Raw genomic sequence first — 27,824 nt, forward strand, 5'->3', positions numbered from 1 at the left:
ACTGATATCTGTATGGAAGTGCAGGTAAAGCTGGTTGGAGGTGCTGTTCAACAAGGCTGGAGCTGTTGTACCTGGAAGATAACACCAGAGAGGAGACTGAGCAGTTAAAGAGCTGTTTTCACACATACAGATATTGTGTTCTCATTGAAACAAACATACATAAGCACACACAAACACACAACAACACAAATGCACATACATAGTAACACGTTAAGCATATTTATGCACACACAGACACTTTAATCTGCTGTTTTACTCCATAGAACTTCATATAAAAGGCAGAAACGTATTTGCACAGAACTATCTAAAGGGTTAATAGTGCCAACTGATGAATAAACAGTAAAAATTACACATTTTACCTCCTCCCAACAGGGAAAACCACCAACAATTAATTCAAGAATGCATAATTATATGCTGTCATGGCTTTGCAATCCAAAAATGTCATTATAATGGAAGTCAATAGGGGAAAAAAACAGTCACCAACATAATGAAAGGGTAGTAGATTTGAACAGTTCACAGGGGTTAAGACACAATTACTTGTGTTTAAAATAAATCACACCAAGACGTTTACATTTTATTATGTGTGTTTGTCTGTTTAAACACACACTCAGACACCAAAGTGTCCACTTGTGCTCCGTTTTAAATCACATGTACAGAAGCTGTTTGGAGAACGGGGTCTCTTTATCATTATGGAGCGCGTCAGATAGTCACACACTGCTTCGTGAATTGACTGATTCGAAGGTTGCAGAAGGACGACGCGTGGCTTTAATGGAAAGGAAGGGAATGCAGACACTTTTACATTCAGTTCAAAGTGCTTTCAAGCTAAAATAAAAGAAAGCATAATCCTATTGAACAGCTCTTGCAATTATATCACATTTGAGATCGGCTGTGTTGATGCTACTGCCACCTTTCATAGAAAGATTACAAATGCGAGAGACATACAGGGAAATACTTTAAACAGGATGATAGCAGGAAAAAATGTTAAAATGTGGGAGACTTCTGAGAGGGTTGACAGGCATGGCACACACCTGCACACATGTTATGAGGACACATTATGAGGACTCTCCATAGGCATAATGTATTTTATTACAGTATATACCCCTACCCCTGTGGCAAAAATTGCATGAAAATATACCTTAATAAGTATGATTTTAAAGGTGCACTATAATGAAAATCTGGGTATAACAAGGCATAGCAGAATAATAAGAGATCGATATATGGAAATGGACATACCGTGAGCCTCAAACTCCATTTACACTGATAGGTCCACACTGGCGTCTCACCTAGTGTTTCGGAACAGCTTTGCATCCACACTATTCACCTTATTCTCTGCGTATGAGCGGGCGTATCCATTTGAATCATTTCGGCTCGAGACTTCTGGTCTCATTCTCTTCCATTTATTTTTAGACGTTAAAGGCAGCTCGTTTTGCTGCTTGGTGTTGCAAACTGATATTTTCTCTGATATTTTTATATTATTCTGCTTTGTCATGCAAACGCTTGTTTGTAGAGTAAGTAGTTTGACTGTTTTCTGCTGTTTATTATTCCTATTTTTCATATAGGCATTTGAATGGGAAGTTCTATAACAATCGCAAAACGAGCGCACTTCCGCATTGAAGAATAAGGTCAATACCGCTGAAATCGCACATCACGTGATCACACACACACAATCTGGCATGCACTGCAGTGTATGCTTTGAGCACATCTACCCATATGGGAGCTGTGCATGTCGCACTGTTCATCAAGGATCTACCGCTGGATCTAATCTCACTAAATTTGTTAAATGTGAGATTTAATTCATCTTGCTGTCTATATCTAACGAAATATTCCCCGACTTAGGTGTTTTGAATCTATGCAAAGATAATTTATGTAATATATTAATTTATGTAACCACGTACACTGATTCTGCACATATGACTGATCGCATGCCTTTATTTGCTATAATGTATAAACTTATTGTATGTTATAGTTTTAAATTGGCCATTATTATTAAAACTGATATTCAGCAAAAGAGAGGGTATTTTTCGTATTTTCAATGAAAATGAAAGGAGGCAGTTATCTTATAGGCTCCGTTTTGGTATAAATATGAACACAGTGAAGATGACGCTCATATAAATATGTAGCTACACCATGACAACTCAACATTTTTGGTGTCTGTTAAGTTGCTAATATCAAAATGAAAATCTTTCCTTTGAAGATTTACCCGACGTGTCCTCGGGAGCTAGCTTTCCATATCAAACTTGCGAAGTCTGAACTTACAAGGAAAGGATGCAAGACTGAACTGTGTGTAGGCTACTTAATATTGAGGAAAAAAACCCCAATCAGATAGGCGAACGTCTGCAGCCATGCCTCTGTTTTCAGATGTCTCCGTTTTCCCCCTTCCACACTAAGGTGGAGCAGCAGCGTTTTAAAACCAAATCAGCCTCTTCAGTGTTTTTAAAAAGCTCAGTATTCAGCGCTGGAAAACTCCGGCGTAGGGTGGACGGAAGGCACAACAAACTGTGACAAGACTCACCACATTTGCATGAAGGACTACTTTAGGTCGTTCATCCAACATTATGAAGCTGCAGGCTAGGAAACCAAACTGCATGCTCAGACCTGCACTTCCAACCTCTTGTTAGGGTTGGCGTTAGGTTGGTTTTAGAGGCACATGTCTGATGTTGCTACTTGCTGGAAAATGGTCTGAGCATGCAGTTGCAAGATGTCGTTGCTGCAGTCTGTAACCACTATGACGTACTGGACCAGGTCCACTACATAGTGGACATTGTACCACCCACTAAGGTAATGCCCATGGTTGGGTTTAGGGTAGGGGGAGGTGTAGTCGATCGTCCATTTTGTAGTGGACCTGGTCCAGTACACCATCAAGTTGCGCGCTGCAGCAAGGACTGATTCTGCAGTTGGGTCTCTGGACTCATTTCTTACAGGATGCATTCTGTGCTCTTGCAGTCTTCCCAGTTCATTCTTCCGAGGTGACCTGGCAAGACTGGTCTTCACAAGAACACAAGTCCGTTCTCTACGTTCTTAGAATTGTGAAACAGCCAATATGTAGTATATTCCTCTTCTTTTTCTACTTTTGAGAATTTCAATATGCGAAGACCCTTTTTTTTACTTTCTGAAAATAAAAATAATTATAATTCTAGATGATTTATAAGCCTTTTGAAAATGGTGGTATCAGCAACATTCTCTTAATTCACCATCTCACCAAACTACTTGTTTAAAATTAAATGAAACAACATAATTATTGCGATTTTTGGGGGACACCCTAATTGTTAAATCTACGTAAATCTGGTTACTTAATTGATTTGTGTTGGGACTACATGAATGAATTGTGTTCAACCCTGCTTTTTTTCAGCGTAGGCTTCCATTCTTTTTCTATCAACCCAGGCTCACTCTGAAAACATAGCCCTATATACATTTCTGGAGAGCGGCAAATACGTCCCAGGAGCTTTGTTTTTTCTTTTTTGCAGTTTTTATTTTCCAGAATCCACCAGAGGCCGCTGTGTGCGCTTTTAGAGATGTCAAATATCTCTCGCAAGTGCCATTCACGCCTGCTGTTCTCACGTAAATCCACCAGAGGCCGCTGCCGACTGACTGAATGACTGATCGAACGATAACCCCATTCACCCCCTTCCCTAAACACAACCGATGGTGTTGTAAAAAGCACCGATTGACCAGCGGCCACCCACTTCCAAAACCTCAAACAAATGTGTTTTCAAAAGCAATCCAAAAAAAGAAATGCCCCTGATTTTTACCATGTTTTCAGATTTTATGACATTCTCACTCAGTTATTAACTTTTTTTTTACTTTATTTTATTTTTTGGCTTTTGTTTTTTGTCTTACCCTCTTTCTGGAACCATCCTTCACCTGACTCAAACCCCGTCATTGCGGTCAACTCCTCTCTGCGTCTCAAGCCTGACGACGTATGCTGTGAGCCACTGGACAAAATGGTAACAGTGGGAAAGCCATCCATACGGAGGTTAGCGATCAGCTGCTAGCGCGAAAAGAAACAGTGTCGTACTGCGTTTTAAAGACGAAATGCAGCCATACGTACTTCTGACTAAATAATTTGCGATCTCCAGAAATGTATATAGGGGTACGTTTTCAGAATGAGCCTATGTTGTTTTATAATGTACAAACAATATTTTCTGTTACCCTCCAACTTACAATTATACTGTAAAGAATCTGTAAATTCTGTATGATTTATACGCCTTTTGAAAAATGGGCATATCAGCAATGCTCTCATAATTCACCATCTCCTTGTAATAGATGTCCCGATGTCATTATACACATCTGTGACCTGATATGTCAAACACGCACACAAGCTAAATGATCCACTGGAACAAAAGGGCAAAGGGAGGTAAACAGCTGTTAATCATGGCAGACGTATCATTCCCGTGAAAGACTCGCCCATTCTGGACATTAGCCAAATGAAACGGACCGGAGTGAAAAAAGGAAGAAAAAAAAAAAAAAGGAAAATGTTTGACAGGCGCTAGTCATTAAAGTGTGTCGCTAGCCTTCTGAGCTCTCATGGGGGAACTTTCATCACAGCTCAGAGGGAAGAGTCACTTATCATCCGACTAAAAAGCAAAACAGCTACTGCCACTCCTGATTCAAAGCCAACGATTTCCCTTCCCCTTATACATATATGGACAGAACTAATATAAAGTGTGACATCTCTAATACGTTGAGGAAATGTCATGAATAGTACATAACATCCTTAAAGTCAACTTGAAACAGTCATGGAGTGCAACTTCTATAATCTGACATATTTCAGAAAGTAACAAGAAAGAGAGTATAAAAAAGGAGAACAGACCAAGATATTGCATTTTAAAACCTTAGCAAATGTGGCGGCACGGTGGCATAGTGGTTAGCACTGTCACCACACAGCAAGAAGGTTGCTGGTTTGAGACCTGGCTGGGTCAGTTGGCATTTCTGTGTGAAATGTGCATGTTCTCTCCGTGTTTGCGTGGGTTTCCTCCTGGTGCTCTGGTTTTCACCAATAGTTCAAAGATATGTGGTATAGGTAAATTGGATGAACTAAAATGGCCGTAGTGTATGAGTGCATTTGCGGATGTGAGAGTTTATGGGTGTTTCCCAGTACTGGGCTATGGATGGAAGGGTATCCGCTGTAAAAAAACAAACATATGCCAGAATAGTTGGTGGTTCATTCCGCTTTGGCGACTCCTGATAAATAAGGGACAAAGTGGAAGGAAAATGAATTAATTAGCAAGTGTTTCTTTGTGCCAATATTTGTAATAAAAAATCAAGATCATCGGTTTGCTATATTTGCCAATATAGCTGCTTTCATTAAACTCTTTAGACTCTGTCCCTATTAATGCTTCCAATCAAATACCTCCACTCTTCAGTTTTTGGTTATACCCCCCGCCCCCCAACAACATTTTGTAAATGTATAAGACCAGAATCCAAAATCTTACGGCGAGATTTCCAGCTTCTTCTCTCCTTTGTGCTTATTTGCTTTACCAAATCCCAGCACATACACACACCACACTCTTACCTATATAATCCATGACAACCACTCTCTGCTCTTCACCTTCGTCCAGGACAGCCAAAGCCACCCCACACAAATTTTTTGTTAACTTTCATTTGTCCAACCCACGCATCACCCCACCCACCCAAAAAATCGTCACTATTTACTTTGTGTTTCCAAACCTGTATAAGTTTGTTTTATTAATTTTACTCTAATAGAATTTTCGGTTTCGGGTAAATTATCCCTTTCATTTAGCATAAAATAAAATAAAATAAAATAAAATAAAATAAAATAAAATAAAATAAAATAAAATAAAATAAAATAAAATAAAATAATTTAAAAAAGTAAAATAAAATAAAATAAAATAAAATAAAATAAAATAAAATAAAACAAAATAAAATAAAATAAAATAAAATAAAATAAATAAAATAAATAAATAAAAATAAAAATACATAAACAAATAATGAATTTTTTTTTATGAAACAAAAATAAATAAATAAAATATAAAATAAAATTAAATTATGAAATAAAATAAAATAAAATTAAATATAAAATAAAAAACAAATAAAATACAATAAAATAAAATGAAACAAAATAAATAAAATAATAAATAATAATAAGTAAATAAATAAATAAAAATTTTAATTAAATTAAGCGTTGGGTAATTGGGTAAGCAAAAGTGTCCGTAGTGTATGTGTGTGCATGAGTGTGTATGAATGTTTCCCAATGATGGGTTGCAACGGCATCGGCTGGGTAAAACATATGCTGGATAAGTTGGCGGTTCATTCCACTGTGGCGACCACAGATTAATAAAGGGACTGAGGCGAATAATGAATGAATAAATTAAATTATTAAGTAAAAATAAAATAAAATAAAATAAAATAAAATAAAATAAAATAAAATAAAATAAAATAAAATTAAATTAAATTAAATTAAATTAAATTAAATTAAATTAAATAATAAATAAATAAATAAATAAATAAATAAATAAATAAATAAATAAATCAATTTGAAACATTTTTGTTAATGTATAAGACCAGAATCCAAAATCTCAGGTTATGGTGAGATTTCCAGCTTCTTCTCTCCTTTGTGCTTATTTGCTTTAACCCATATTCATTTTATCCCCCTGTGGGAATGGATGTACAATTCAAATACTGAGCAAACTCAAATAAGGTTGGAGTAAATAAGACTGAAAAACTATTAAATAAAATGCTTTTTTTCATATTCAGTGCCTCAGTGCACCACAGTATAGTGTGTGAGTATGCATGGCTAAAAACAAACACAGAGCAATGGGATGGTCACTGAGAACTATTTAGTTTGAGAAGAAAGAGCTTTTTAAAACCCACATCTGCAGCGTTTATTTGTACATGGCTTCTTTATATCTTAACCCCAAATTGTGTCATTCGGATGCCAGGAAATGGTTCATCATGTTTTGCATTTAAAGCATCCTGCCCATCTGATAGCTAATATTTCAGAAGATCCAAGTCCAAATACATTAGACTGATGATCGAAACCTGAAAAATGATCCTTCACGCTTGACTGATTTGACTAATAATTTTGGGATGAAATTTGACAGCTCCATAGAGCTCATCCAGTGTCCACCTATTCAGCAGTCTATCATCTCTATTAGAGACAAGGCAATCTGGGAAACACTCAGACAAGACTCGTATGATGTTAAAAAGACAATGCCAGACAGAATATGTTACGCTTACAGTACTGCATTTCATTAGATGACAAACAGGACAAAAATAGATCTATTCACAGAGATTATGAGCATCTGTTAAGAAGGGTTTTTCGTAAAATACTGTACATGCTAATGATTGGTAAACACATACCCACTATATATATATATATATATATATATATATATATATATATATATATATATATATATATAAACTTTTATTATCTTTTAAAATATGTGATGTTTAATGGAGCATTTTTTTTTTCTTGTGGAGAAAGTTTTAGGGCTCTACTTTAAAGATCTAAGTGGGCCCTATCAAACAGCCGGTGCAATAAGATGCAAGACGCGTATGGTGCAATTTGTTGCTATTTTCAGGCCAGCGCAACACTAAACTTCATGTTTTTCACCACGTTGGTTAAATAGCAAATCCATTTGCACCACTTTGGACTCATGGGTGTGCTGGTCTAAAGCCTGGTTTATACTCGACGCGTCCGCTAATTCGCTTGAGTGCACACGGTGAATGTGATGTCATTGCGGAGTTTGAGGAGGTTGACCAGGTCCACTACAAAATGGACGATCGACTACACCCCCCCCTACCCTAAACCCAACCATCACAGTAGTATGGGCATTACCTTAGTGGGCGGTACAATGTCCACTATGTAGTGGACCTGGTCCAGTACGTCATCGTGGTTACAGACTGCAGCAACGACATCTTGCAACTGCATGCTCAGACCATTTTCCAGCAAAATGATTTCGGCTAGTGGAGCGCATGTTTTTTTTAGACTCCGGGAACAGTTCGCGATGTGCTGCTTTTGATTTGAGTTGAAAATGTCTGTAAAGATATTTCTGTATTGATCTACATCCTACGTGTTTTAAGCAATGTATAAGCGAGGCGCACAACTAAAACGCTCTGCGCTAGACTTTAGACCTGCTTTCAGCTGGTCTATTGCTCAATCTTTTTTAGTTCCTCAAAATAGCAACGTGCCAACAATGCGCCTTAACACACTTCTTTTCTAAACCGAAACACCCATCAGTCCACAAAGGATTTGCTATTTAAACAACATGCCGGAAAACGGGAAAAATAAGGTCGTTAGTCCAAAAATAGCAACACATCGGGGTAAACTCGTCTTGCGCCTTATTGTGCCGGGTGTATGATAGGGCCCTTTGTAAGAGGAAAAACTGAACGCTACACTAGACCACAGACCATCTGCAGCACGCGGATAAGAAATAAGCCTTCTCCATTTGGCCTCTTTACTTTTACTCTTTACTTTACTCCTTTACTTTCGTGGAGTAAGGAAATGAAGGAAACTCGCTCCACTGAAGACATCTATTAGCCTACATATTACATTCTGTAGATATTAGTAGATTTGTTTCAAAACTATTTCTAAATTCAGTTCTAATTTCCAGCAAACAAATAAATGAACAAGTGTCACCTCTGATTTCTGAAGATGAAAACACCTCCTTGGGAAAACATGAATATAATCTAAACTAAAAAAAAAATGTTTCATTTTCACAATCACAGTGTGCGATCAGAATCTGGCAAATAATAAGTGCGCTATTTTTTAGAGACAAACTAAAATGTGAAGTTGTAATTAAATTGGTATTTGTTGAGCCGCAATTAATCCCGCATGATGAAAAGGGTGGGGAGACAGAAACACAAAACATATCTGACAGTTTAATTAAGGGTATTATCCTAATGGATTTGTGACTAGAGAAAGAATGCAACGGCCAATTGTGATGGGTGAGTGTGTGGGGGATATAAATGGCATCGCGCAGGCGACAGGAGAGCAAACAGCGCATTTTAATGGACAGCCAAACACCATGCCTAATGATGCTCCTGCAATGTCTTACCAAATGTCTCTATGCTTGTATAATTTGGCCCATTGAGATCTAAATGAGGGAAGATCGCAGTTTTATCATCGAATTCAATCATAAACTGGTGTCAGGTGACTCGAGAGACAATGGGAATATGGTTTAGCATTTAAGAGCTTCGATTTTGAAAAGATGGCGTAGGGAGGGTGAGTGCTAGACAGTGTGAAGTGCCAGTGAACACATGCCTTAGAGCAGACGGAGCTCCCTTACTGGGTGACCTTTCGCTAGCATGCTAGTGTGGCACATAGGCAGAGTTCATTATAGCCATGTTGAAAGTACAGCTAGAGGCCTGGCGACAATTCTGTCTACTGGGAGAGCCCAAAAAAGGTTAAGCCTCCTCTCTCAAAGGACAATTGTACCCCTCTTCCTAATCCTGCTGTGAGACTTTTTTCTGTCTTTTATTATTATTATTGTTTGTGGTCTTACCTTCTTTTTACATTCACATTTAGTCATTTAGCAGATGCTTTTGTAGACATTTTTGTAGTCACTATTAAAAGTGACACTGGTTGACACTGAATAAATGTTCAATCCATCTTCCCACGTTGTTTGTCTTAAGTTAAACTTGTAATCGTTATTGATAGGAAAGTCTCTGTATATAGTGCTTAGAATATAGAAGTGAAAGTTTATTTTCTGAGGTTACAGCCAGAAGTCAATTTAATTTATTGTACTTTCAAGTGATTATTTATTCATTCATTTATTCATTTTCCTATGGCTTAGTCCGTTATTTATCAGCGGTCTCCACAGTGGAATGAACTGCCAATTACTTCAGAATATGTTTTATGCAGCGGATGCCCTTTCAGCCACAACCTAGTACTGGGAAACACCTATACACACTCACATTCTCAAACACACTCTCACACTATGGCCAATTTTGTTTACCCAATTCACACCCATGTCTTTGGACTGTGGGGGAAACGCCAACTGGCCCAGCCGGGACATGAACCAGCAACCTTCTTGCTGTGAGGCGACACTAAACACTGAGCTATCTCATGCCACTCCAAGAGTTATTTAGAGTTCATAAAATTATAAAGTTCTTAAAACCTAGTTAAAACAAGTACAGTGTACATATAAAGCAACATGCAAATATGCTACCTGTAACAAGAAAAGTAGGTTTATTTGACTCGGGTCATTTTAGAATTATTAGTTAGCTCAACTTAATTTGCATTTGTTTTAAGCAATGTTAAAGAGTTTACTATGATTATTAGAGTTTACTATACTTAAAAAAAGCTGGAAGTTGACACCACCTAAAACATCAAATGCAGCTACTTGCCTCATTTCTTTAAGTTAGATCTAGGTATTACCTTGTAGTGTAGACAAGTGCTCAGAGCATTAAGAGCTAGAGTTAGGAGTTTTTTAAGGAGTTCCAGGTGGTTTATCAAGCCTAATCACCTGTTCACTTCACAAATTCACAATGCTTTTTTTTTCAACCCAGAATCATTCCGAAAATGTAGTCCAGAGGATGTTTCTGGAGACCGCGAATTATGTAGCCAGAGGTACGTATGGCTGCATTTCGTTTTTTAAGCGAACGCTGCGGGGCGTTATGACACTGTTCCTTTTAGTGCTCGCCGGCTGACCGCTTGCATTCGTGTGGAGGGCTTTCCCACCGCAACCAGTTTGTCCGGTTAGCTCGTCCTGTGCGTCGGCGGACTCGAGACGCAGAGAGGGGCTGACCACGACAACGACGACCGGGTTCGAGTCCGGGGAAGAGCGGTTCCAGAAATCAGGTAAGACTAAAACAGAATCCAAGAGATAAAGCGAAAAGGTTCATAACAGGGTGAGAATGTGGTAAAATCCGAAAACGTAGTAAAAAAAAAAAAAAAAAAAAGAAATCGGACGAGGACTTTTCTTTTTCCAGGCGGCTTTTGTAAATTGTTGGTTGGGTTTAGGGCGGGCGGGTCAATCGGTAAAATTGGTTGGGTTCGGGGAAGGAGAAGGGTGGGTCGGCCGGCCGATCATTCAGCCAGTCGGACAGACAGACGTTCGTTCGACAGTGGCGTCTGGTGGGTTCACACGAGAACAGCGCGGGCGCAAACGGCACTCGCGGGAGACATCCGAGAAGCCAAAAAGGCGCACACAGCGGCCTCTCGTGGATTCGCGAAAACCAAAAACTGCAAAAATACGTACCTCCCGGGACGTATTTCGCGGTCTCCAGAAACGTCCTTGGGACTACGTTTTCAGAATGAGCCTGGGTTGTTTTTTTTCATGCGAATGTGCAAAACATGTCAGTTAAAGTGTCAGAGAGATGAAAGAGTGTGTTCTGTGAGTGGTTTGTCAAGTCCACTCACCTGTGTGAGGCACATTCAGAATCGATAATAGCCCCTTTCGCACACAAATGACCAGGACTTTTCCAGAAAGTAACAGGGCCCTTTTGAAAATACCGGTAAATTTTCGGCAAAATTAAAAAATCCGGCAATTTTGGGGAAAGAAAAGTTGTAACATTACCGGTAATTTACCAGAATGCTGCTCTGTGTGAACGCAGAAGGACATTCAGATGCATTCACATCCATGCTGTTTATGAAAATAAAAGCCTTTGAATTTTTTTCCAGACACATTTAGCTGCTAGATGTTAATCAGATAACGTTTCTATGTTCCTTCTTAATGCCAACTGTGTAAAAAAAGTATCGAAAAAATAAACCTTATGATAAGCCGCTGCTTGTTTACCTTCAAGCTCTGCTTCAGTTGCTTGACGCATGTGCACGTGAAGCAGCCGGTGAGCGCCAGCACACACCCATATTATGTACGTCTTGAAATGCGAAATTGTTCCTCCATATGTTTTCATCAAAGTTGTTCACAATATTTATCCATACACAGAATTTGTAATGTAGTCAAATGTGTATACATTTAGCTGCGGTTCACGTTTCTGCCTTTGGATGTTTCTGGGACAAAAGCAGCTGCATGAATGCTAAAGCTTATATAAAAGTGAAACAATCAGCCTGACCCCTTGTCAGCCATTTAGAGGTCATTTCTGGTTAGTGATGTAAGGATTTACTAGTATTTTGGAACGGATGCGTGAATGGTCTTTTCCGTAAAACTTCCAGAACGTCCTTGTGTGAACCGCTTTTTTGAATTTACCGGTAATTTTCGAGATATTTACCGGTATCGCTGTGTGAAAGGGGCTAAAGTTTTGGGGTTGTCGTGAGGTAAGGTGGGGGAGAGAAGAGGGGTTCTTGGTTTTGTTCACAGGGGTTCAAGGGATCTCAGAAGAGATGAGCTTTTAGTTATCTTTTGATTGATACTTTTTTTTCCCCTTAAAATAACTTGATGTAATTTGTCCTTATTTGATTAGTTTTCTTATCCCCATCACATTTTGTTTTCAAAACAACGTTAATCTATCTTTATTTGATTAGTTTACATTCATATAATTACAAAGCAGCCATTTGCACTGGAAAGAATGTCTTATTTGCATTTTTGCCTACACTTTGTTGATTATAATTGGAGGACTTGCAAAAAACTTAATGAGCTGATTTGTTCAGAGTGAATTTTGTTGATGCAGTTACTAATTTAAATGTTTCTTATTGGTTTTGTGGGCTTCAACACTTAGTGCTGCAAAAACAACATTGTAAGCAGTAAACTTTGATGCGACTGAATGAAATACACACTTTCCTGTAGAATCTATAACTTACTACAGTACCATTTATGTATTGCTGTAAAAGTATTTACTGTATTGTTTCTTTACTGTAAAATACAGTCATTTTCACAATGCAACATTAAAACACAGTAAGATACAGTAAAATACAGTTCATATTACAGTTCACTTCACAGTAACTTACTGCAAATCAATCAAGGTAAAATACTATATTAACATGTACAGCAGCATTTATCTTGCTGTATATGTATTTACGCTATTGTTTGTTTTTACTGTAAAACACAGTCTTTTTCACAATGCAACTTTAAAATACAGTAACATACTGTATAGCGGTCCTACAGTAAAATGTACGGTAAAAAGTTCAAATTATTGTTCAGTTCAGCAGTAAATCACTGTAAATCCATTACAGCAAAAACACTATTAGCATTTAGAGCACCATTTATCTTGCTATATATATATTTACTGTATTGCTTATCTTTACTGTAAAATACAGTCATTTTCACAATGCAACTTTAAAATACAGTAACATACTGCATAACTGTCCTAAAGTAAAATTCAGTTCATATCACAGTTCATTTCGCAGTAACTTACTGCAAATCAATTACAGTACAATACTGTATTTACATATACACTAGCATTTACCTTGTGGTCTATGTATTCACTCTATTGTTTATCTTTACTGTTAAATATACAGTCATTTTAACAATGCAACTTGTTATTATTTACAGTAAAACTGAGTTCAAATCATTGTTCAGTTCAGCAGTAAATCACTGTAAATCCATTACAGCAAAAACACTATTAGCATTTAGAGCACCATTTATCTTGCTCTATATATATTTACTGTATTGCTTATCTTTATTGTAAAATACAGTCATTTTCACAATGCAACTTTGAAATACAGTAACATTCTGCATAACTGTCCAACAGAAAAATTTGGTTCATATTACAGTTCAGTTTGCCAATAAATTACTGTAAATCAATTACAGCAAAAATACTGTATTTACATTTACAGCACCATTTACCTTGCTGTCTATGTATTCACTGTATTGTTTATCTTTACTGTAAAATACAGTCATTTTCACAATGCAACTTTAAAATACAGTAACATACTGCATAACTGTCCTAAAGTAAAATTCAATTCATATTACAGTTCATTTCGCAGTAACTTACTGCAAATAAATTACAGTAAAATACTGTATTTACATATACACCAGCATTTACCTTGTGGTCTATGTATTCACTGTATTGTTTATCTTTACTGTAAAATATACAGTCATTTTCACAATGCAACTTTAAAATACAGTAACATACTGCATAACTGTCCAACAGAAAAAATGTGGTTCATATTACAGTTCAGTTTGCCAATAATTTACTGTAAATCAATTACAGCAAAAATACTGTATTTACATTTACAGCCCCATTTACCTTGCTGTCTATGTATTTACAGCATTGTATATCATTACTGTAAAATACAGTCATTTTCACAATGCAACTTTAAAATACAGTAGCACTAATAGCTGTCATTCAGTAAAATTTTGTTCATATTATAGTTCAGTTCGCCAGTAACTTACTGTAAATCAATTAGAGCAAAAATACTGTATTTACATTTACAGCAGCATTTATCTTGCTGTACATGTATTTAATGTATTGTATATCTTTCATTTTCAAACTTTAAAATACAGTAACATATCATGTCATTTTTAACTTTTCAACTTTAAATTACAGCAACATACCGCATAAATGTCCAACAGTAAAAATCAGTTTATATTACAGTTAAATACTGTGTAATTTACAAAAATCGTTAACAGTGTAAATATCACTTTTCAAAAGTAGGTACTTTATTTTCACTATAGTTTTCTAATTAATTATGAAGTATTTTGTAAAATGACAAACTTAAAAAAAAAACCTGAAACCTGCTAAACATATAAACAAGTATATGACATGACAGCTGCTGGTTTAAAACTACTACCTTTTCAGAAAATGATAGATTTTAATTTTTTTCTAGGGGCTTCATTTTATTTAAGGCAAATTAAATAAAACACGTCAAAATCAGAAAGCTTTTTTTCCCCCTTAAAATAAAATACAAATGCACTGCGAATGAAAGACACAGTAGTTTCTCTTTTTTCAGTGTAGTTCTGCACTTGATAAGCAGCAATTATAGCATTTGCAACACTCCTATTATTCAATCTTTCAATTTCAAACATTCAGCCTATTTTTTTCCTACAGAACATTTTGATAATGAAGTAGGACAGAATAAATGTGCGTGGTGGTTTGCCAGCTGGAACCCAAAAGGGTGTAAGAATCGATACTGTTAATCAACCAAATGTAAAATGAGAGCATTCATCTGTTATGTAAGGGATGGCACATGGACAGCTTTCCAGGACTGGAGCTAATTTCAGCTCGTCCAAGAATCCAGGGGGCATAAAACCAGTGGCGGAGATTGGCTCTTAGTTTTACTGGAATGTGAAACTGTTATGAGCTATAACAAACTGCATAATATGCAAATGAGCTGTAGGGGGGCTTCTATAAATAATGTGCTGTATCATTCCAGCAGATTATTATTTAAATAAGCAATTATAAAGAAAATAATAATAATAATGAAGACAATACAAACCTGAAAAGCTCCCTAGTTTTGGCGCTGTCATTTCGCCACCATCGTAGATTTCCAATGAGTCCCAGTTATGCTCTGTGGCAAAGCTCATGACTTGGATCTGTCAACAAAATAAAAACATCATGAAATAACAAGTCCAATGAAAAAAAACTCCCAATAATTGTTGCAAATGACCTATTCCATACGTTTGCAACATTGCATTCTAAGCATAATCTCCTCTATAAACTTTGTAACTTTAATATATCAATGTACAGTGGGGGAAATAAGTATTGAACATGTCACCGTTTTCTCAGAAAACGTATTTCTAAAGGCGCTGTTACATGCTGCATACAATTTTTTTCTCTGTGGTATTTTGTTTTGTTTTGTTTCCTCTCTCTGTCTCTCACTCTTTGTTCTAGATGGACATGGTCAGTGATAATCACATAAATTTGGTGATAGATCAGCCATTCATTTTGAGGCCACTTTTGTGCCATTGTCATTGAATTTGGATCGTTTTCTATAGTTTTCTATAGTTATACTATTCTGCGTTGTTCTTTATTTGTTTAATAGAGTGTTTCTGATCAGAGAGAAAGTTGTTGTAATTGTTGTTATTTGCTATTGTTCTGAGATTTCCCTGTTATTGATCCGTGACCTCGTGATTTTGGATTATTAATAATAATTATTATTGTGTTATTATTATTATTATTATTATTATTATTATTATTATTATTATTATTATTATTGTTATTATTGTGTTGTTATTATTATTATTATTATTATTATTATTAGTATTATTATTATTATTGTTATTGTTGTGTTGTTATTATTATTATTATTATTATTATTATTATTGTGTTATTATTAATATTAATATTATTATTATTATTATTATTATTACTGTGTTGTTGTTATTATTATTATTATTATTATTATTATTATTATTATTATTATTATTATTATTACTGTGTTGTTATTATTATTATTATTATTATTATTATTATTATTATTATTATTATTATTATTATTGTGTTATTATTGTGTTATTATTATTATTATTATTATTATTATTATTATTATTATTATTATTATTATTGTTATTATTGTGTTGTTATTATTATTATTATTATTATTATTATTATTATTATTATTATTGTGTTATTATTATTATTATTATTATTTTATTATTATTTTATTATTATTACTATTATTAATATTATTATTATTGTGTTGTTGTTGTTATTATTGTGTTATTATTTTCATTATTATTATTATTATTACTATTATTTTATTACTATTATTATTATTATTATTATTATTATTATTATTATTATTATTATTGTGTTATTATTATTATTATTATTATTATTATTATTATTATTATTATTATTATTAATATTAATATTAATATTAATATTATTATTATTGTGTTATTATTATTATTATTATTATTATTATTATTATTATTATTGTTATTATTATTATTGTTATTATTATTATTATTAATATTATTATTATTACTATTATTATTGTGTTATTATTATTATTATCATTATTATTATAATAATAATAATTATTATTATTATTATTATTACTGTGTTGTTGTTATTATTATTATTATTATTATTATTATTATTATTATTATTATTATTATTATTATTATTATTATTATTATTATTATTATTTGCTCTGGTGTTAAGCTGCCTGTCATCATTTAATACACTTAAACACTGAAGTTGATTTAATGACCTGGTTTCAGTACAGTAGGTGTAGATTAAATGTATTTGATTGGTTCACTTGTTGCTCTTTTGTACTTGCCTGGATTCCAGCTCCTTCCGTAACACTGATTTTCCACACACAGTTCAGGCTGTTCCCATAAGGCTCCGGATACCCTGGGGAGAGGATGGTACCTCTCCTTTCTGTCAGATTCCCGCTGCATGGAACTGCGGAGCAAAACAATGGTAAAATTGAGCTCATGCTGAGAATGGAACAGTACAAGAGTCTGACTGTATTTTTATTTATTTATTTTTTCTTCTTCTGTAAATAGAGTCATCTCTTCTGACACAAGAAGCAATTATTGCCAAACTTGTGGGGAACACATTTCCACCAAGTGTAACAATACCCGTAAACATTGACCTTTAGGGGAGTGTTTATTTTTATTGATATTTTTTGGTGCCAAGGAAGAAAATTACTGTTGAATCACACTGGAGAAAGTGATTTGAAAATGTAAAGAATGTTAAATATTGCCCGTTATAGTTGAGTTTTGGGGTAGGTTTGGGGTTTTTGGTTTACAGGACAGAATATACTGTCTGCAGTCAGTATTAAAATTATTATGTCTCTGGTGAAGTGCTCACTGGCCACTTTATTAAGTACACCTTACTAAAATCGGATCAGACCCCCATTTGCCTTCAGAACTGCCTTAATTCTTTGTGGCATAGATTCAACAAGGTACTGGAAATATTCCTCAGAGATTTGGCTCCATATTGACATGATAGCATCACGCAGTTGCTGCAGATCTGTCAGCTGCACATCCATGATGCGAATCTTCCATTCCACCACATCCCAAAGGTGCTCTATTAAATTGAGTTCTGGTGACTGTGGAGGCCATTTGAGTACAGTGAACTCATTGTCATGTCCAAGAAACCAGTCTGAGATGATTTACGCTTTATGACATGGTGTGTTATCCTGCTGGAAGTAGCCATCAGAAGATGGATACACTGTGGTCATAAAGAGATGGACATGGTCAGCAACAATACTCACGTTGACTGTGGCGTTGACACGACACTCAATTGGTACTAATGGCCCTAAACAATGCCAAGAAAATATCCCCCACACCATTACACTACCACCACCAGCTTGAACCGTTGATACAAGGCAGGATGGATACATGGTTTCATGTTGTTGATGCCAAATTCTTACCCTACCATCCAAATGTTACAGCAGAAAACAAGACTCATCTGACCAGTCAACGTTTTTCCAATCTTCTATTGTCCAATTTTGGTGAGTCTGTGTGAATTGTAGCCTCAGTTTCCTGTTCTTAGCTGACAGGAGTGGCACTCATTGTGGTCTTCTGCTGCTGTAGCCTATCCGCCGGTTCGACGTGTTGTGCATTCATACATGCTCTTCTGCATACCTCGGCTGTAACGAGTGGTTATTTGAATTACTGTTGCCTTTCTATCAGCTTAAACCAGTCTGGCCATTCTCCTCTGACCTACGGCATCAACAAGGCATTTGCGCACACAGAACTGCCACTCACTGGATATTTTCTTTTTGTCAGACAATTCTCTGTAAACCCTACAGATAGTTGCACGTGAAAATCCCAGTAGATCAGCAGTTTCTGAAATACTCAGAGCAGGCTGTCTGGTACCAACAACTATGCCACGTTCAGAGTCACTTAAATCACCTTTCTTTCCCATTCTGAGTTGTACTGTCTCAATGTTTTATTTTGTATCTATATATACTTTTATTTTATAGTATACAGTTGAAGTCAGAATTATAAGCACCCCTTTGATTTTTGTTTATTTTTTTAAATATTTCCCAAATGATGTTTAACAGAGCAAGGAAATGTTTCACAGTATCTCTGATAATATTTTTTCTTCTGAAGAAAGTCTTATCTGTTTAATTTCGGCTAGAATAAAAGCAGTTTTTAATTTTTAAAAACCATTTTAAGGTCAGTATCATTAGCCCCTTTAAGCTATACATTTTTTCGATAGTCTACAGAACAAACCATCGATATACAATAACTTGCCTAATTACCCTAACCTGCCTAGTTAACCTAATTAACCTAGTTACGCCTTTAAATGTCACTTTAAGCTGTATAGAAGTGTCTTGAAAAATATCTAGTCAAATATTATTTATTGTCATCATAGCAAAGATAAAATAAAACAGTTATTAGAGAGGAGTTATTAAAACTATTATGTTTAGAAATGTGTTGAAGAAATCTTCTCTCTGTTAAACAGAAATTGGGGGGGGAAAAATAAACAGGGGGCTAATAATTCTGTACTTCAACTGACATCCAAAATTATCTTATCTGTTGGTAATCCATGGGACAAGACGTTTCTGAGTTTGTGTGTTGTATTTTGATGTTGGTGAGGCCAAAGTTGAATTTCCAATAAAGACAGCTAATCTAACCCCATATTTCAGATTGTAAATCCTATGAAAACCAGGGAATTAGGAATTGAAAGTCAACTGTAGTCTATGTGCCTTTGCGGTGATAAAATCGTGACAGCACTATAGACTACTGCAACAGCTAAATGCTCAGTATTAAAGCCTGGAGGTTATGGCTTTGAACTGAAGGCTGTGGCCCAAAGGCCCTTGGATTCAGCTCTCAGTCCCTTGAGCATGGCAGTAAAGAAGTGAAATATTAACTAGAGGCCTGGCATTTAAAATCTTCATAGAGGCCAGTGCTATTCTGTCCTCCAGCAGGATTCTTTACCCTTATTAGTGAAACTTGCACATTTATTGTACATTCTCAAGGTCTTGAGAAATTACAAGGCTACAACATTTGAATGATGGTACTGTACCTATTAGCAAGCAACTTAATGTGAAAAATGGCATTTGTACTGTCTGTGTTGCTCTCTAATGCTCAGTCATTGTTTATTTCTGAATAAAACATGTCCAGCATGCACCGTCCTTGGATAAATGAAGGCTAACTTACCGATACAATTTGGGATGGTGTCGTTCCATTGTGCCAGAGCATTCGGGACAGCGTGACACTTGATGGCTTTGGATCCCTGGAGAAGGTATCCAGGGTTGCACTCGAAGCGAACAATGGAGCCAGCTGAGAATTCTGACCCAATCCGTCTGCCGTATCTGGGCTCTGGGATGGAACTGCACTGAGTATCGCTGGTGCGTGGAACAGCTAGTGGACAGGAAACACACAGTTGAAATCAAAATTATTAGCAAGGGAACACAAGGGAACCCCGCTCAACATTACACAAGGAATGCAAGTAACCCCTCCAGATTACCACTGAACTTGTGTTAATTACTGTTAATTAATTGTAACCCTAAAAGAAACCATAGATTGGTTAAATTGATTATTTTTGGTTCGCTTGGTTTGGTTTTACAAAAATCTCAGGTTTTTACATCATCATACTCTCAAACTCTTATTTTTCTTCCTTTACTCTTTTCTACAACTTGTATGAATGTGTATTTGTGTTATGCTGCATTCACACCAGACGCAGATGAAGCATTAAGTGCGAGTGATTTACATGTTAGATCAATGCAAAGACACAAATAGACTTCCTGTGGTGCGATATGCGTGAATGAGGCAGTGCAAATGACACAATTCGCTCGAATGAATATGCGCTTGAGACGCGTATCACGCGAATTGCTGGAGTTGCAAGATCTGAACTTCAGCAGGCATTCGCACCATGTTAACCAATCAAGAGCTTTCTCTTGTAGGGGCGTGATTATGACTTAGCGCTTGTTGTTGCTGTCTTGAGGGGAAAATCCTCCTGCCGACACCGGACAACAGTTCGTCAAACTGGGCTCGGCTCAGTCGGAAGCACAGCTGAAAGCCTCCATCATCCAGGTTACGTTTCTGGAGGAGTTTATAACCTCATAGAGCTGGGTGCACCTCTGAAAGGATCTAGTGGATTCAGACACTGCTCCAAACGAATCAACGCTTTTTTCAGCTTTCATAAAGCGCATAAACACAGCTATTCTCTCAAAAAAAATCCAGGTTAGCTATTTAGCAACTAATCTAAAGTCACCGGGCAGACAGAAGCCCTGCCCATGACGCGAATCCGCATCTGTGGTGAAGTGAATTTGATGCGCGAATAAAGAGAGTAAACTCAAAATGTTCACACATCTATTTGCACGCGAATATGGCGATTTATCAGTGCATGCCGCATCTGGTGTGAACACAGCATTAGACTTTAGCTTCTGTTAGATTAGTCAATAAAGCTTAATTTTGTATAAAGAAAGGTGCCTGTGCATATTTATGAACCTAATGTCTGAAACTTCAATCTTGTTACCCTGTCTGGGTAAATGGGTTTTTATTTTAATAGAATCACTGTTGAAAATATCACCACTGTTGAAGACATGGTACTGAGCCAGAGAGACGCACCACACACCCATCACACAGTCCAACAGATTGGACAGGAGTATGGCAATTAATGACTCCGATATGTAAATGCTGCTTTATTTCTGTGCATCCTCATTTAGATTGCGGGCGTCATGGTGGAGCAGTGGGTAGCACGATCACCTCGCAACAAGAAGGTCGGTGGTTTGAGCCTCAGCTGGGTTAGTTAACATTTCTGTGTGGAGTTTGCATGTTCTCCCCGTGTTCGCGTGGACTTCCTTCGGGTGCTCCGGTTTCCCCACAAGTCCAAAGACATGCGCTATAGGTTGGGCCAGAGGGAATCTGCGGACATTTTTTGCTATTTCAGCTGAGAATTTTGGTAAAAATGTGCAGATTTCAGCGGAATTATTTTGGGAGTATCATACCTAAAACCTTGATATGTGAAATAAAAAATAATCTCTTTTTAACTTTTATTTAATGTTTAAAATGCAAATCCAATTAGATTCAGTTTATTTGGTAAACAAAGCAAGTCTCTTATAAAATATCTCTACTAAAAGACAGAAAATATTACTGTGCAAACTGCATTGTACAAAAATCAAATGAACTTTTTTATATTAGTCAATAATATATCAACAGTCAACTGTAATTAATTAAAAAACTGAATAAATATAGATTTACACACATTTACTCAAGTAAATAAACAGAATTAATGATGGGCTAAAAATCTGCGGGATTCTGCATAAATCTGCGAAAAAAATAAATAAATAAATAAAAAAAAATAATAAAAAATAAAAAAAATAATAAAAATCGCAAAAATCTGCGCGCGCAGATTCCGTGTGGGCCTAGGTATAGGTGAATTGGGTGAGCTAAAATGTCTGTAATGTATGTGTCTAAATGAGAGTGTATGGGTGTTTCCCAGTGATGCGTTGCAGCAGGAAGGGCATCCACTGCGTAAAACATATGCTTTCTTTCAATATTTGGGTTATCATTGTTTAACAAGGTATAGTGGGAAAACGTATACATATCATATAATTTCATCCATTTGCCATATAATTACAAAGATATAATAAAAGTTGGAGGTATTTTGATGGATTTTTTGAGAAAGTTGTATATATTTTATTTATTTATTTATGTTTTTTAATTAATTTTTATTTAGAGGCACGATGATGCACTGTAAAAAATTATACGATCTTTTAGTCCTAACATCACATGTTTTTAGGTCATTGTAACTTCTTAAACTAAGGTAATCATGTTCTAACTTAATTTTAAGTTACGCAAGCTGTTTTAAGTCAGTTTAATATAACATAAGTTCAAGGAACTCATAACGTTAATTTGATTCAGCTTAAAAATTTAAGACACCCAGGATTTTTTTACGGTGTGCATCTTGTACATCATCTTACTATCTTTTGGGAGAGGTCTCTGTCATTTGTAGCGGAAAAAAAAAAACTTGCTGGTTGAATAAAAGTAACTTTAAGTCAGAATTTGCCTGGGGTACGAATAATTTCAGACTTGACTGTATAATAATTACTGTAGCTTGCTTCTTGTGATTAATGTCAAATCTTGTTCATACTATAAAAAACTGCACAAAACCCACCTAGTCTAAGAGAATCAAACCGGTCATGTTCAAATACTTCGGACTGTAAAAGTTTTTTATTGAATGTATTACAATTTAATGTAATAATTAATGACTATGTAGGATAGTTAAGCAAGCCCATCTTCAAAATCCAAATCACTGTTGATTCATCCGTACAGTCTTTACTCATAATTCATTTTTTATGATGTATAACCTTTTTTATTCCGTTTGCATGTTTAATAATGTATGTTGTTTGTGTTCTATATACTTGCGTTTCTTAAATAAAAGAGCTGGCCAGACTCTGAAGTGTTGTGTAAACATATACAGTAGGCTTGTGCGCTCGCCTTTAAATCATGAAATATGCATCAGATTTTTTTTTCTTTGTTTGTTTGTTTTGTTTCCCCATACCCTCGTTTCTTCATACGTTTGAATGGCATATGTGATGAACGGTACATCAATAAATCACAACAATCCCATCCTATGATCACTGCCATTTACAAAGGATACATTAGAAGACATTTTACACTACTATGATATTTTACACTTTCACATTTGATACATTTTTTTAAGGTGAGAGGTTGCAAACACTTTATATGGGCCACATTTAAACAAACAAATTAAATTTAGTAATGTCTAACTTAATTTGTTTGAATAAATTCAGCCCATATAAATTGATTGCAACCATTCATTCATTCATTTTCCTTTAGCTTAGTCTCTACTTAAGAGGCTGTTACAGCGGAATTAACTGCCAACTCTCTCAGCATATGTTTTACACGGCGGATGCCCTTCCAGCCACAACCCAGTACTGTTAAACACCCATACACACTCATACACACACGCTTATACACTACGGACAATTTAGTTTATTCAATGCACCTATAGAGCATGTCTTTGGACTGGGGGGGAAACCGGGGCACTCACGTGTAAAACCCAGCATCTTGTGATATCTATGTGTTCCAGACTTCAGGCTGTAATTGACTGCAAAGGATTTGCAACCAAGTATTAAAAAGTGAAATTTTCGATTTATAATTATTATTCTGTCCAATTACTTTTGGACCCTTAACAAGCGGGAGGCACATAGGCAAACTGTTGTTATTCCTACAGCGTTCACTTGATTTGGATGTAAATACCCTCAAATGAAAGATGGCAGTCTGCAGTTAAAGCACATCTTGTTCCTTTCATTTCAAATAATTTCAAAAACATGTGGAGAACATGCAAACTCCACACAATAATGCCAAATGGACCAGCCGAGACTCGAACCAGCAACCTTCTTTCTGTGAGTCGACAGTGCGAACCACTTTCAGTGTATGTAAAGCATCTTTCTAATGCAGAATAATAGTGAATTTTGGTTATTTTTAACATCTGTTTCCAGTTGGTAGCTGACAAGAGTGGCACATGATGAGGTCTTTGCTGTTTTAGCCCATCTGCTACATGATTTGATGTGTTGTACATTCAGAGATGCTCTTCTGCATATCATTTTCCATCTCTCATAAAATTCTCTGTAAACTCTAGAAATAACTACGCTTGAAAATTTCAGTAGATTAGCAGTTTCTGAAATATTCAGGCAAGCCAATCTAATGCTTTTCATCTTTGGAGTTTTGTTTTGTTTCTAGTCTTACTATCTGAAAATTTGTAAAGCATAAACATATTTTCTTAACAAGTAGAAAATATAGTGTTATTTTCAAGTAAAAAAAAATAAAATAACATTAAGTGCATTTGTCTTTAAAACCACCACAATAATCTGCCAATGGTGTCTGGATTCTGACACTTCGGTCTTGTTAATTATTTTTTGGGTGGCAGAGTCCAGACACTAGTCCTGTCTTGTCTTGTATGTTGTGCTTGGCTCAAGTTTTCTCAGGTAGAGCACGCATATCCTGTCTTAGTCTGTGTCTCTCATCATGTTTTGTGTCTCCCATGTTTGTGTTTGTTTAATCTGTGGTGTGCTCTTATATTCTCAGCGCCTCAGTGCCTAGTTGGTTTCGGTTTCACTTGGTGCTGGGATGGAAAATGCACATGTGTGAGTTCACAGAAATTGTTTTCATTTATCGTGTGCTTGTGTCTTACGTTCTGTTTCTGTTGGCGTTGTCAAAACATGTGGCTCTGGTTTACATTGTGGTTACGTGCTTTAGTGATGTGTTTCATGTGAACATGGGGTTAATGAGTTTTCTCATTGGCTGCGTGTTTTAGTCCCATTTTACGTAAGCACATGGCTTGTGTTGTTTCTTTCTGTCATGTGGTCTCCTGTCTATTGTCTAGTCTCACCCTCCTCTTAACCCATTATTAGTTCATTAAGTTCTCCTGTTTGTTAGCTAATTATTTCTATTTTATAGTCTCCTCATGTCTTCTGTCCTGTGCCAGTTCGTCATTGTATATCGTCTTATCTAGGCCAGTCAAAGTTTGTTTCTGTCTTTTGTTAATGTTTTCCCCCTAAGTTTTGTTTTTGTTGCTTTTGTTTTATTTTATAATTAATAAATTATAAAAGTCTTCATCCTTCCCCAATCTAAACCGTGACAAATAGGGTAAGCAAAATAGTCTTTTGTTTTCAAAGGAAAAACAAGATTATTCTGATAATCCTATTGGCAGAATATTTTACGTATTTTAAGACATCTATCTATCTATCTATCTATCTATCTATCTATCTATCTATCTATCTATCTATCTATCTATCTATCTATCTATCTATCTATCTATCTATCTATCTATCTATCTATCTATCTATCTATCTACCTACCTACCTACCTACCTACCTACCTACCTACCCACCTACCTACCTATCTATGCAGTGGAACATCCATGTTTAAATTAATATAATTAACTTTATCCCCTATTATGGTCCTTGAAAGATTGTCAATGTATACTGCATATTTACAATGAACACAGCATGTTTGGTAAAGTCAGTTTCTTCGTTTAACAGTTGTTCTAAAAACTAGTAGCAACACTTTATTTTAAGCAACAAATCACACCATTTACTACTGACTTACTACCGGCCTATTATTAAGCTATTAAGTGTTTATTAGCACTTATAAAGTATGATCCTATTTCACATCCCTAACCCTAGACCTAAACCCAACCAATGCCTTTCTAACTATTAAAAAGCAGCTAATTACTAGTTTATTGAGCAAAACTCTTAGTTAATGATTTGTTAATGGTTTGTTGACAGCATGACTTGTACATTAAAATGAAGTGTGATCAAACTAGCTACATTATAAATTAAAGTAACATTTATTGGCACATATGAACATCTACACTGCTTTTGAAACATTTTGAAAAAAAAAAATGTAATATCACATATTTGTTCCTGACTGTCTACCAGTTAAGCAGTGTACACAGAGTATTTTTATACCCACATTTTTTTATCTAGCACATTTGTATGAGCATGTTCGTGACCCCAGTACCTTTGCTGGTTTGCTGTTTTTGTTTCAAAACATGTAGCAACTTTCTTTTTTTTCCTCTTGTTCTTCTCTATTTGTGCCTCAACTTTTATCTGATGGCTGTGGATAGATAGGAAGAGGCTGGTGGGACCATCCACCATCACCTGAATGCCTCCATGAGCCAAATGAACTGTCCTAGCTGTCAGAGAACATTTCACATACACCCGCGGTTCTCTCTGTGCCTATTGCTGTACACTATACAAATGGTGGAAAGAGATATAAAGAGACATAGTATGTTTCCCACATACAGTTGCAGTCAGAATTATTAGTCCTCCTGAATTATCAGCCCCCCTGTATATATTTTTTCCTTATTTCCGTTTACTGGAAAAAAATAAATACATTTTTCCAACACATTTTATACATAACAGTTTTAATAATCATAATGATTTATTTTGTCTTTGCGATGATGGTCGTACAGAATATTTCACTAGATTTTTTTCAACTAGTATTCAGCTTAAAGTACTATTTAAAGGCTTAACTAGGTTAATTAGGTTAATTAGGCAAGTGAGAGTAATTAGGCAGATCATTGTATAATGATGGTTTGTTCTGTAGATAATTGAAAAACATCGTAGACAATCAACAAAATATATTGCTTAAGGAGGCTAATAAGTAGGGCCAGACGGAATCTGTAGACATTTTTTGCTATTTCTGCAGAGAATTTTGGTAAAAATCTGCAGATTTCTGTGCAATTATTTTGGGAGTATCATAACTAAAACCTTAATATGTGAAATAAAAAAATATTATCTTTTTTAACCTGTATTCAGTGTTTAAAATGCAAATCCAATTAGATACACTTTATTTATACTTTTATTTGGTAAACAAAGCAAGTCTCTCATATAATATCACTACTAAAAGACAGAAAATATTACTGTACAAACTGCGTTGTAAATAAATCAGATAAACATTTTCATATTAGTCAATAATATTACTGTAATTAATTTAAAAAGTGAATAAATATAGATTTACACACATTTACTCAAGTAAATAAACAGAATAATGATGGGCTAAAAATCAGCGGAATTCTGCGGAAATCTGCGGAATTCTGCGCGCGCAGATTCCGTGTGGGCCTACTAATAAGATTGACCTTAAAATGGTTAAAAAACTGCATTTATTCTAGCTAACGTAAAACAAATAAGACTTTCTCCAGAAGAAAAAAGCATTATAGGAAAAATATTATAGGAAATACTGTGAAAACAGTATGTGTTTTAAGCATAACATGCATTAAACCAATCAGAGTCGTATCCCCCATTCCCTTTAAGAGTCAGTTGCGTCGCACCATGGTGCACTTGCTATTTACATGCAAGACTTTGTAAGAGGAAAAACTGAATGCTTTACTAGTGAGAAAACAGTTAAACAGATCATCTTTAGCGCGAGGATAAATAATGAGCCACCTCCGTTTGGCCTCTTTACTTTCTCTTTACTTTATTTTCGTGGATAAATTTAATTTGTTTGTTAAGTGCAAAGATTTGTTTCAAAACTATTTCTAAATTCAGTTCCAGCAACCGAATAAATGAACAATATTAAGGAAGTGTGGTCAAAACACACGTCCTATACTTATGACCTATATAGTGATGCAGACGT

At 35.5% G+C, this 27,824-nt stretch overlaps 1 protein-coding gene across 1 annotated transcript in view; it reads right to left on the bottom strand.

The window, feature by feature from the left end:
• LOC130239330 (CUB and sushi domain-containing protein 1-like) overlaps positions 1-27,824 on the bottom strand; it is a 551,687-nt gene that overhangs the window by 144,134 nt on the left and 379,729 nt on the right. Inside the window, exons 26-29 of the mRNA XM_056470435.1 lie at positions 19,872-20,075; positions 17,033-17,157; positions 15,242-15,338; positions 1-71 (exon numbers count right to left, since the gene is read on the bottom strand). The exon at positions 1-71 is cut by the window's left edge and continues 34 nt beyond it. Coding sequence (XP_056326410.1) covers positions 1-71; positions 15,242-15,338; positions 17,033-17,157; positions 19,872-20,075 — 497 coding nt within the window. The remainder of the gene's footprint in view (positions 72-15,241; positions 15,339-17,032; positions 17,158-19,871; positions 20,076-27,824) is intronic.

This window comes from Danio aesculapii, chromosome 13, assembly GCF_903798145.1.
Source record: "Danio aesculapii chromosome 13, fDanAes4.1, whole genome shotgun sequence".
Lineage (NCBI taxonomy): Eukaryota > Metazoa > Chordata > Actinopteri > Cypriniformes > Danionidae > Danio > Danio aesculapii.